At 41.4% G+C, this 12987-nt stretch overlaps 1 protein-coding gene across 2 annotated transcripts in view; it reads left to right on the forward strand.

The window, feature by feature from the left end:
- The window catches only part of fasn (fatty acid synthase), an 89634-nt gene that overhangs the window by 31041 nt on the left and 45606 nt on the right, over positions 1-12987 (forward strand). For both annotated transcript variants that reach the window (XM_068058167.1, XM_068058169.1), the window contains exons 13-21: positions 976-1110; positions 1938-2141; positions 2781-2896; positions 5207-5382; positions 5615-5806; positions 7647-7727; positions 9157-9342; positions 9453-9632; positions 10400-10603. In XM_068058167.1, coding sequence (XP_067914268.1) covers positions 976-1110; positions 1938-2141; positions 2781-2896; positions 5207-5382; positions 5615-5806; positions 7647-7727; positions 9157-9342; positions 9453-9632; positions 10400-10603 — 1474 coding nt within the window. The remainder of the gene's footprint in view (positions 1-975; positions 1111-1937; positions 2142-2780; positions 2897-5206; positions 5383-5614; positions 5807-7646; positions 7728-9156; positions 9343-9452; positions 9633-10399; positions 10604-12987) is intronic.

Here is a 12987-nt window from a genome sequence, read left to right on the forward strand (position 1 = left end):
TTGAGACGTCGCTCTTGGCTGACATATGTTGTCCAGGCCTCACTGCCATAGAGCAAGGTACTGAGGACACAGGCCTGATACACTCGGACTTTTGTGTTCCGTGTCAGGGCGCCATTTTCCCACACTTTCTTGGCCAGTCTGGACATAGCAGTGGAAGCCTTTCCCATGCACTTGTTGATTTCTGCATCTAGAGACAGGTTACTGGTGATAGTTGAGCCTAGGTAGGTGAACTCTTGAACCACTTCCAGAGCGTGGTCGCCAATATTGATGGATGGAGCATTTCTGACATCCTGCCCCATGATGTTCATTTTCTTGAGGCTGATGGTTAGGCCAAATTCATTGCAGGCAGCCGCAAACCTGTCGATGAGACTCTGCAGGCACTCTTCAGTGTGAGATGTTAAAGCAGCCTCATCAGCAAAGAGCAGTTCCCTGATGAGGACTTTCTGTACTTTGGACTTCGCTCTTAGACGGGCAAGGTTGAACAACCTGCCCCCTGATCTTGTGTTGAGGAAAATTCCTTCTTCAGAAGACTTGAACGCATGTGAAAGCAGCAGGGAGAAGAAAATCCCAAAAAGTGTGGGTGCGAGAACACAGCCCTGTTTCACGCCACTCAGGATAGGAAAGGGCTCTGATGAGGAGCCACCATGTTGAATTGTGCCTTTCATATTGTCATGGAATGAGGTGATGATACTTAGTAGCTTTGGTGGGCATCCATCTTTTCTAGTAGGCTGAAGAGACCACGTCTGCTGACGAGGTCAAAGGCTTTGGTGAGATCAATGAAAGCAATGTAGAGGGGCATCTGTTGTTCACGGCATTTCTCCTGTATCTGACGAAGGGAGAACAGCATGTCAACGGTCGAACTCTCTGCACGAAAGCCACACTGTGCCACAGTTGAAAAGTTACAGACATAATAAACTGATCGGTCTCCTTCGTCTGTGGTATAAATTATATGATTCTATTTTGTTCCTGTCTTAGGAAGCTGTGAGTAAATTTGTGGCCAAACTGAAGGAGGATGGCGTCTTTGCAAAAGAGGTTCGCAGTGCAGGAGTTGCGTTCCACTCTTACTACATGGCTTCCATTGCCCCAACACTTCTAAATGCACTGCAGAAGGTATGGCTGTCATCTTGTTGGATAATTCTTTTGAAGATGAAACCGAAAGAGTGGATGTAGTATACATAGACTTTCAGAAGGCCGTCAATAATGTTCCACATAAGATACTTATTATATAGGTCAGGCATGTGGAATCAGTGGACAGGGCACAGAATGTTGGGAGGGAAAGGACGAGGAGGTTGGAAAAGAAATCCACGGGTGATCGCGGTATTGTTGGAGGGCGTCGGAGTGCTTCTGGGGGATGGATACAGGACCGGGAAGATCTTGGGAGCCCAGCAGTCAGAGTCGGGAGTGAGGTCGGATATCTTGGTACCAGGGCTGGCGGTGATTAAGATGAGCACCAACCTTTTTTTTTCGTTCAGTGTTGCTTAGTGCTGGTTTTCCTGGAAGCAATCAGCTCTGGTGCTGACTGCCCCAGGTGCAGACCAAAGTTACAAGACGGAGCAGAAGCAGGTGTTAGGCTCCTTATTTGCATATGTTAATTGCCCAATGCCTCCTTCTGACATGGGTAAAGGATTCCTCTTGTTTGGCCCTTACCAAAATGGGGCCAAGCCAGTACCAGGATTGTGTGCACACAGTGTGGACACCATTTTGGGAACAAACTGGTACCCATAGCACTGAAATCCCTGCCATCATGGAGCTGAATTTCTAGCCCAGGAAGTCTTGTGGTAATGGTTCGTCGAGGTACATTTTGAATTATCCTTCAGAAATTATTTTCCTGTGAATATTTCCTCTTGACTGTTTTGGATAATTGAGTGCCCATTGTATTGTACACTGATTCTGCACACCTCTTCCTCGCTCTCTTCACACCGTCACCTTCCTGACAGGTTATAACTGTTCCGAAACCTCGTTCTGCTCGCTGGATCAGTACATCAATTCCAGAGTCCAAATGGGGCAGTGACCTGGCTAAATTCTCCTCTGCTGAGTATCATGTCAACAACCTGGTGAGCCCAGTCCTGTTCCAGGAAGGACTGCAGCATATTCCAGAAAACGCTGTTGTGGTTGAGATTTCTGCTCACGCCCTGCTTCAGGTATATGCCTTTCTTCATACAGTCTGAAGTAAAAGTAGAATTGAATTTGCAAAAGGCCCCACTGTATTGGAGCATGTGCTCACTGTAAGGTTTAAAAGATGAGGGAATTTCACTTAATACAAGGTTTTTTCCCAAAGTATACATGTGGTTTCATGAGCATCAAGAAAATGTTTAGTGTAGAGAATACATCTATGCTGTCACAGAATTTAGTAGTTTTGTTTCCCTGTATTATGCACATCTGCACATTTTGACGACTCGCTTCATGTTATGAAATATTAATTTAAAGGAATTCTCTTCATGTCTACAAAGTCCTGTGAGTTTTGACACTGTGCCACAAAGTCTTAATCAGCGTCGTTGCCTTTCTGAGAACATAACTGAGAATAAAACCATATTGGCACCTAAATTTATTAATTCTTCTTCTAATTTGTTACAGTAAGTGTTTACACTGTCAGTAGACCAGTTATCTTTCAGATTATTGACACTTTGAGGACATGTACAATAGCTGGTGTGATAATAGATTGTTCACTTTTAGATAGGGAACTGTAGGAAGTTACTTGTCATTGCTAAACGTGAGTTTCAGTGTAAAAGGTTAAAGATTGTGAATGCAACTCCTGATGAGTATTTTGCTCTTTACTTCAGGCAATTCTAAAACGAAGTTTGAAACAATCCTGCCTTATGATACCACTGATGAAGCGAGGGCACAACAATAACCTGGAGTATTTCTTAACACACATTGGAAAAATCTACACAAGTGGGTAAGTGATTTATCTTCGGGGAAAGAGAATTGTGAATTGAGAATTGAAATTTGTGTAGGAACACATGCAAATCATTTGTATGACTTGCTGCTCACAAGTCACAGTAAGAAGCCTGGATTTTCTAATGCTGCCTCTCCATTGCATTACTCATTTAATCAAATAGCCAGTCATGACAAGAGGGTGAGAGGTAGCATTTACCACTAGTTAGCTTCTTTCAGTTTTAGCAATAGGACAGATGAACTGCATGTCACATGATTGCTATTAATACAGTACCATTATTGGCTAAAAGTGGCAGCCTGATTGAAGGTGTTTCCTTGCTGTCCTCTAACAATATGCTGCTCCGCCTGCTGGATTGTTTTCCAAACAGCCAGCTCCTAATTTTGGTGGGCAAAATGGAGGTCAAATGGGGTGAAGGGTCAAGATCTTTGGTGCAGGACAGTATGAAGGGTGAAAAGTGTAGGACAAAGAACAAAGTAAATCAAGAGGTAGTGATTAGATAATGCCAAATGTGGGCTTCAGAAACCCTGTGGCTTATAGGGTGACAAAGGACAGCACTTCAGCAAGAAGGTACATCCTAGTTTTAGGCTCCAGCTAACCACAACAAGGATAAGGGACTCGACAGCTGAGCTATAATGATATTAATGAAAGTGATGAACAAAAGGGGTTAAGAGAGGGAGATTGAGAGCTACAACTGGAGTGGAGGATCAAGGTTTCAAAAGATGAGCTATGTGACTAACATGTTAGAAGAGACTACCCAGTTATAGAAGCAGTATTTTATTCTTATTCGTTCTTGGGAATTGGCAATTGCCCATCCCAAGTTGCCCTTGAGAAGGTGGTGGTGAGCTGCCTTCTTGAACAGCTGCAGCCTATGTGGTGTTGATACACTCCCAGTGCTGTTAGGGAGGGAGTTCCAGGATTTTGACCCAGTGACAGTGAAGGAACGGCAATATGTTTCCAAGTCAGGATGGTGTGTGACTTGGAGGAGAGCTTACAGGTGGTGGTGTTCCCATGTGTTTTACTGCCCTTGTCCTTCTAGATGGTAGGTTTGGAAGGTGCTGCGGAGGGTGCCTTGGTGATTGCTGCAGTGCATCTTGTAGATGGTGCACATGGCTGCCCCTTTGCATTGGTGGTGGAAGGAGTGGATGGGATGTCAGTCAAGCGGGCTACTTTTGTCTTGGATGATGTCGAGCTTCCTGAGTGTTGTTGGAGCTGCGTCCGTCCAGCCAAATGGAGAGTATTCCATCACACTCCTGACTTGTGCCTTGTAGATGCTGGAGAGGCTTTGGGGAGTCGGGGTGAATTACTCACTGCAGAATTCCCAGCTTCTAACCTGCTCTTGTAGCCATGTTATTTATGTGGCTGGTTCAGTTAAGTTTCTGGTTGATGGTAATCTCCAGGATGTTGATGGTGGGGAATTCAGTGACGGTAATGCCGTTGAATGTCAAGGGAGTTGGTAAGATTCTCTCTTGTTGGAGATGAGCATTGCCTGGCACTTGTGTGGTTTGACTGTTATATGAATTTAGGATTTGTAGCAGGTTGAAAATTGTTGAAGGTAAAATAAACACAATAAAGGAAATCAAATTTCTTGGCGGCAACTCCCTCAGTGGAATACATGTGGGAGTTCCATTTCTGATCCTTGGAAAAAGAAATTCAGTGATCCCAAAGTAGTGAGCTAATAAAAATACTTACCAAGTAATTCCATTTTATGTTTGGCAGACATTTAAAAGATCTATCTGAGGACTTTCCCAAGGACTTGATCTATGTCATAGCACAGGTGATGATGTGGAAATAAAGACCTGGCAGAGATTTGACATTTATAATGGTCAGATATTGCAGCCTGGATTTTCCACTGGTGTATTCTGGCAGGTGCACGTTTCAAGATATTACATGCCACAGCCCATGCTTTTCCATCTGTGGATTTTAATACCATGGGCTGAGAGCGCAGAATTTTCTAATATGCCTCCCTGGTATGCAGCAGGAGTGCTGAAGCAGGTGAATCTAGGCCTTCTGTGCTCCAAGAAAAAACACCACCTGATTATTACAAGTTTGCAAGATTGAGTTCCAGTTTTGATTTTAAATGACGAAACCTGTAGCCATCTTCACTTTCTATAATAACACAGGGAATGAGTCTGCGGCTGAATTTTGGATAAAGCAGGTCAGTTCCCAGTAAATTGTTGCTGCTTACTGACAGATGCTGCTTAAACTGGTTCTCAGAGCAAATGTGATGAGATCTTGCATATATACACAGCAATAGACATATCTAAATGGCATGAAATCATTTAATGTTCATATGTTGTTTTGAAATGACAGAGTGAACCTGGACTCCAACAAGTTATACCCACCTGTGGAGTATCCCATTCCTGCTGGTACCTCCTTAATTTCCCCCTGCATCAGGTGGAACCATAGCCAGACCTGGGACGTACCCAAGACAGAGGACTTTGCCTCAGGTTCTGGAGGTTTAGCATCTGCCACTGTATTTAATATTGGTGAGTTGTTCCACAGTAAGAAACCTCCTAGATAACTCTAATAAATCGCCTGCACTTCACTGTACTAATGAAAATTAAACACGTTTGTGTTCTCTTTCTATCTTTCAGATATTTCTAGAACATAACATCTGGAAAATAAAACTTACATAATTCAAACTGAATTTAATTTCTATAGCTAGATATTCTTTTAGTCTATTTTGACGTTTATTGTTGATTTGCGCCCTCTCCTCAGATGTGAACCCTGAATCTCCTGACAGTTATATAGTTGATCACTGCATTGATGGGAGAGTACTTTATCCAGCCACTGGATATCTAGTTCTGGCCTGGCGAGCACTGTTACGAGTGACTGGAGCTGTTATGGAACAGACACCAGTAATATTTGAAGATATTGTCTTACACAGGGCAACAATCCTACCAAAAACAGGTACCACATTCAGAATGTTATAATTGTGTAGCTTTAAATGTTTTCATATTCAGTTCTTTCTCTGGATGAAGGTCTTGCACTCCTACTGCATGTGGCCGTGTAAGAACTTTGTTTAAATAGGATGATAATTATTGTAAATAAAAGAATTGAGCTTCTTAAATCTGGAACATTCCATACATTTTAATTTTAATTTACAACAGAAATAGGAAAACAGCACAAAACAGTGGCACTATTCAGGAACGAAATAGGGAAAAATTGAATTTCAAATTTATGGAGAATCTTCAAAACATAAGATGCTAATTCTTTTGGTGTGGTGTTGTGCTCAAATGTGGAAATGCTAATGTAAGCTGTCAAAACTTAGAAAAATGCAATTGGCATTGTTTTTCCTGCATCTGCTTTTTTAAATCTGGCATTAAAAAAAAATTAAAACTTCTTGTCAGCTGTGCAGCATGAAATGTGGAAATTGTGACAAACGGAAATGTCTGGTATAAAACTTTTAACACCCCTGCCCCCCCAAACAACTATCTACAGGTCCACAGTGTGACACCTCATGAGCTATTTTAACAGTTCCATATTCTTATCTACTACCTGTACTGCCAGGAGAAAGACAGATAAGTAGAGGGAGATTAAAAGAAGTGAGAACATACGAATTAGGAGCAGGAGTAGGCCACTCGGCCCTTCGAGCCTGCTCCGGAATTCAGTAACTTCATGGCTGAACTGATTACTCCACGTTTCCACCGACCCCTGATAACCTTCCACCCCCTTGCTTATAAAGAATTTATCTACCTCTGCCTTAAAAATATTCAAAGACTCTGATTCCACCGCCTTTTGAGGAAGAAAATTCCAAAGGCTCACGACCCTCAGAGAAAAAAATTCTCATCTCTGTCTTAAATGGGCAGCCCCTTATTTTTAAACAGTGACCCCTAGTTCGAGATTCTCCCACAAGGGGAAACATCCTTTCCACATCCACCTTGTCAAGACCTGTCAGGATCTTATATGTTTCAATCAAGTCGCCTCTTACTCTTCTAAATTCCAGCTGATACTAGCCTAGCCTGTCCAATCTTTCCTCGTAAGACAGCCTGCCCATTCCAGGTATTTGTCTCGTAAACCTTCTCTGTACTGCCTCCAATGCATTTACATCCTTCCTTAAATAAGGAGACCAGTCCTGTACACAATACTCCAGATGTGGTCTCACCAATGCCCTGTATAGCTGAAACATAACCTCCCTACTTTTATATTCAACTTCCCTCACGATAAATGATAAGATTCTGTTAGCTTTCCGAATTACGTGCTGTACCTGCATGCTAACCTTTTGCGATTCATGTACTAGGACACCCAGATCCCTCCTCTTCTAAGAGCTCTGCAATCTCTCACCATTTAGATAATATGCTTCTTTTTTATTCTTCCTACCAAAGTGAACACTTTCCCACATTATACTCCATTTGCCAGGTCTTTGCCCACACATTTAACCTATCTATATCCCTTTGTAGCCTCCTTATGTCCTCTTCACAAGTTACTTTCCTACCTATCTTTGTGTCATCAGCAAATTTAGCAACCATACTTTCAGAAGAAAGAGCTAAGAGGCAAAAGAACAACAGGAGATGTTTCTGTAGTTGTTTTAATTCATTTTATAACCCTTAACTATTAACTAAATGCACAAGTTTTAAAAAAGAAAAGCTATAAGATTTGCAATTTATTTATACTGGGTGAGATTCTTTTAATTTTAGCAAAAAAGGAAATCTTGTTTTGTACTCGCACCACTTCTTGATTCTTAAACAGTTAAGAATAGCAAAATGTGAACACCAACCTTGATACGTTTTTATCTTGTGCGTCTCTCAAGGCTCTGTACAGCTTGAAGTGCGGCTGATGCCAGCATCAAATAGATTTGAGGTTTCAGAGAACAACAGTCTGGCTGTTAGCGGTAAGTCACATTTGTTCAATCTTTTGTTCTGATTGAATGGCGTGGGTGTTGACTGTTCTAATATCTACAGGGTTAAAAAGCAAATCTAAGGGCTTCTTGTGGACTCAAAAAATGCCAGCAATAGTGGCATATTTTCCATTGAGATGAGAATTTTTTTTTCTCAAAGGGTCGTTAGTCTGTGGAGTTCTCTTCCCCAGAAAGCAGTTGAGGCTGCGTCAATGAATTTATTCAAGGCTGAGTTAGATAGATTTTTAATAGACAAGGGAGCCAAGAGTTATGGGGGCAGACAGGGAGTTGAAACCACAACCAGATCAGTCATGATCCTATCAATTGGTGGAGCAGGCTCAAAGTCCTAAGTCCTATGTTCCCATGTACTAATATCTGAGGTACCATATGAAAATGGAGACTCTTATCTCAAATGAATAAGTATCTGTGCTTCACTCAGTAGTAAATGCATCCCCTTCCAGGGCAGCAGAGGTTTTAAACTGAAAGCATTGACTCCTTCATTGAGGTACAGTTCCCCGCTGGAGCTCCGTCTTTAGTACCTTACGCAAGAGACCATTATTCCTGTGAAAGCATTGATGTTGAGTGCTGGCGGGCAATCTGAATGATGAAGATATGGCGGGTGGGGATATTCATGTCCTCACTGATAGCCCATACCTGCCCAGCAGGGGTCATTCTATATGATCAGGAACTGGAGCCCTAGTCAAGTTTTTCCATCCCTAATCGCTATCACTGCCAATTCTAGCACATCTCCATGGACCTGGGAAAATTCTGCCCTTTTCTTCTGTGCTATCCTTTTGAGTCTTGCCGTTCAGAAATCTGCCGCCTTCATTGTTGTGACGACTCGAATATTTCACATGGAGATTTTTAGTTTGAATTTGGAACGAGTACCTATGATGTAGGACAATAAAATAATGAATTTAATGACATAGCACTTCATAAGCTGCAGTCAATTATGTGACTGGGCCTGCACCATTACCAAAGTGTCACTTTTCTCATAAGTCGATATTTCTATAGTTTATGAGCTGGCTCATGTTATTTATCCAGAGAGAAATAGCTGGTTGTGAAGCTTAAAGGTGTATTTGCTCATGAGTTAGTTTGCAGTTGGTTTGTGCTCAGATGATAAGTATATAACTTTAGTAATCCATTTCTAAACTTCTGTTACTTGTGTCATGTACGTATTTAGACAAAATGAATTATTTTATTAAAACATCGTTTGTAAATATATTGTGGTGCAATAAGAAAGGCAATGCTTAGTAGAGTTCTCATTAACAAAGTTGAATTGTGTCGCAAGCGGACAAGAACATGTTGAGCCTTGCAGATGTTCTGATTGAAAAGCTGAAAATGATTAGACTATTGAAATATTGCAGAAGCTATTTGCTATCAATTTAATTTTATGTACATATTATAATGTTAATAATTTTAGGGAAAGTATCTCTTTTGGAAGAAACAGCACTAAATGACTTTAGAAACCAGATAAAGACAAATGCACAATTTGAAGATGCAGAGACGAAGTTCCGTCTTTCTCCGGGAGACATTTACAAAGAGTTGCGTCTGCGAGGATATGAATATGGGAAAAACTTTCAGGGAATCTTAGAATCTAATAATGCTGGTAAGTGCTGCATTGAAACTTCAGATTTGTGATTTCTAAATAGACACATCTAACACATGACCAGAGGGAAACTGAATTGTAATATATTAAGATCTCCTTTCTTACACTAGGAGATAAAGGAAAGTTGCTCTGGTCTGGGAACTGGGTGACGCTTTTGGATACCATGTTGCAGATGATTGTGGTTGGAGTGTCTGGACGCAGTTTGAGAATACCGACACGCATCCGCTCTGTGTGCATTGACCCACAACTTCATGAAGAGAGAGTCCAAGATTACAAAGATAACAAAAAAGGTTTTTTGAGGACACTTGCTATGACAAATTTGATAGAGTATGACTTGAATATTTGACCTTCAAACAGCTGTGGGATGTTATGTGATAGAGGTGTATATACGCAACTCAAGTTTTGTCAGCAGTGGCAGCTGGTGAGCATTAGTCCATTTGTTTGGAAAATGTGCACGGCGATATCAAGTTTTAAATTAATCCGAGTTTGGAAGTTAAATACATACAAACCATTATGATCTAAAAGGATCTAAATTGCTGGAATCTATCATGCTACCCACATCTACCAACCGAACGTACCTTTTCTTATAAAAGCATCAGGCTCAGGAAAGTACAGAGCTTTGCTCCTAAATGCTAATCTCCAGAAGCCTGGTTTTGCTTCGGTTTATGGAAATTTGACAATACTTTGATCTTTTAGATTATGCATGTAACACAAAAATGCAATCAGTATAATGTTACATCTTTAAATGTCTTTATCTGCAAATATAGCAAATGCTATTTTGGCACATTCTTTGATAAAATTCACAACATATGACTGAGCTTTAACTAAAGTCGCTTTTAAAACGTAAATACACATTAATTCAGAGCAGCAGAAACTGCTGAACATTTCAATATTTGCATATGGCATAAAGAAATGATTCTGCAGAATACTACATCTGTGATTTGAAATAGATGCAGAGCTTTAGTTTTTTTAATAATCAGTAATGGAACTGTGAGGATTTTGTCTCAAAACATGCTTATTTCATTGTGATTTTTTCTCTCTGCCTGTCCCTCTGCAGCTGTGGATGTCGTTGTGAATCGTTGTCTTGACAACACTGTGGCAGGAGGCGTCCAGATCAGTGGGTTACATGCAACCGTAGCTCCACGTCGCCAGCAGCAGCAGACCCTACCTATTTTGCAAGAGTTCCACTTCAGCCCATACTTTGAAAATGACTATCTGATTGGTAGTGAGAAACTTCGCTCCTGCCTAGCACTGTGCAAAGGTGAGTGGCTATTCTGAGATTTAATATTTTTATTTGGTTTTAAAAATTATATTTGGGAATTGTTTTGTCAGCACTAAAGGAATCAAAGTTCAGTAGTGGCAGTGCATACTGCAGTCTTATTTCTGCATCTGTTGCTGTAATATCTTATTTCCCCCTGTGTTTATATTTTCTTGGGCAACACATCACTCCACAGTGCAAGAATTGTACTGCCAGTACTTGTTGTATGATTGCCTTTAAAAGTGAAGTCCCTTTAAGATCTTAGTATGTTAATGAGCTCAGTACCAGGCTGCAGTCATGTGACTCGAAACCAGAGTCACTCTGCAACTGTAACACCCAGAATAAGGTTCCATAAATAGTTAACTCTGTACTCTATAATAGTTTAGCTGTAATAAACCTGTTTGAGATCTTCAGCAAAACTGGACTTCACGCATCTCATTTATGTGGCATCAGACAACATAAAAGAACTCATTATATGGTGGCAGCGGTGGTGAGAAGACAAAGTCTGGATTTGAAGGCCATGGTTAAAATAGTTCTGAAAAGGACCTTTCCTACAGCCAGTAAAGAGAAAGTTCAAGAACAATACTGGCTCAAACAGTGAAAAAAGAACTTACCTCAAGCTGTAGAAGACAGAGCGCAGAACAACAGGCTGCAAGTAAATTGGATGACTCATTGTGCTGACGGGTGAAGGATACTGCTTTTTTTTAAAAAAAAAAAGCTTTTAAGTCCTTCAAAAGATCGTTTTTATTTCAAAAGCTCAGTGTAGGAAAAAATGGGGAGGAGCTGACTTCTTTCCTGAGCTGATTGAGGTCGGCACTGTTACAGGAAGTGTCCGTTAGAAAAAAGGCAGGAAATCCCAGATCACCTTCATCCATGCAGCCATAGAGAGATACAGCACCGAAACAGGCCCTTCGGCCCACCGAGTCCGCGCCGACCGTCAATCACCCATTTATACTAATCCTACATTCATCCCATTTTTCCCTCTCACATCCCCACCTTCCCTCAATTCTCCTACCACCTACCTACACTAGGGGCAATTTTTACAATGGCCAATTTACCTATCAACCCGCAAGTCTTTGGCATGTGGGAGGAAACCAGAGTACCTGGAGGAAACCCACACGGTCATAGGTAGTACCCAGAACCGAACCTGGGTCGCTGGAGCTGTGAGGCTGCGGTGCTAACCACTGCGCCACTGTGCCGCCCATAGTTTTCAAAAAACCCATTAACCTACTCGTGCATGAATAAGAGCTTACATTCACAAAGCCACAGTAAAAAAAAAAATTAAAACCACTTGAGTGTGAAGAACATTTTTTAAAAACCCTTTTTAAAAAAAAAAATAAACACACAGCACTAACAAATACCTTCTCCTGTCAATCAAAGCAGCTAGTCTAAATTACAGTCTTTTAAAGAAGAAACAGTGCATAGTCATAGAACATGTCTTAAAACAAGTTTTAAGCAAAAGAACAGCAGACAGATGCATACCAAATTTCCCCAGCATGAACTGGAAGGCCTTGGATATCCTATCTGAGTTCCAACTGTTCAAAGAATGCAGTTATGCTTCACAGACCAAGTAGTTGTAGAACCAGAAAAACAGGCTGTAAAAGTACTAATATCAGTTGGAAATGAGGGATTACAGAGAATCAACACCTCTGGACTATCTGAGGGGGACCAGAAAGATCCCGCAAAGATATAGAAAGTGCTAGAAGATCAGCTCCGATTACGATTGAATTTTAGAATTCACCATCTGGAATTCATGTCCTACAGGAAACAGCCACAAGGATCAATAGACCAGTTAATCAGTAGATGCTGTAGTAAGGGCACCGAATGAGACTTCTCAGAAACTGAGCTGTCGGACCGAATAATGGAGCTAGTGATTGTATCAACATCCATTGAAGCATTTCAGAAAGACCTCTTGGGAAAAAGAAAGGTCTCAGCATTGATGCCGTGCTGGAAGATGGCAGGAAATACAAAGCCATTATAGCTGGACAAAAGGACCTGTAAGCACCAGGTGCAGCCAACAGTATTGGCACGATAACCAGGTCAAAAAGAGCAAGCAGGCTGTGTTGTAAGTGTGGTTAGCCCCACTCACTGCAAAATTGTCCTGTATTTCAAGACTTGTGCAAGGTGTGTGGTGCAAAAGGACCCTGGGCCTGCCTATGCAAGAAATCTAGCTCCAAAGACGCAGTCAGAAGCTGCAGCAGGACACAGACAAACAGAAGACAGGTGCAGCAACAGGGCAACAGCAGCAAGGAGATCACCAGAGACCTATGTAAACGCAAGCCCATACACTAAGTCCACAGTAAAACAGACCTGAGACAAGACTCAATGAGGAGTAATTCTCAGCCAGAAGACAAACAGGCATTCTACATTGTGAACCTGACACATCA

This window comes from Heterodontus francisci, chromosome 26 (assembly GCF_036365525.1).
Source record: "Heterodontus francisci isolate sHetFra1 chromosome 26, sHetFra1.hap1, whole genome shotgun sequence".
NCBI lineage: Eukaryota > Metazoa > Chordata > Chondrichthyes > Heterodontiformes > Heterodontidae > Heterodontus > Heterodontus francisci.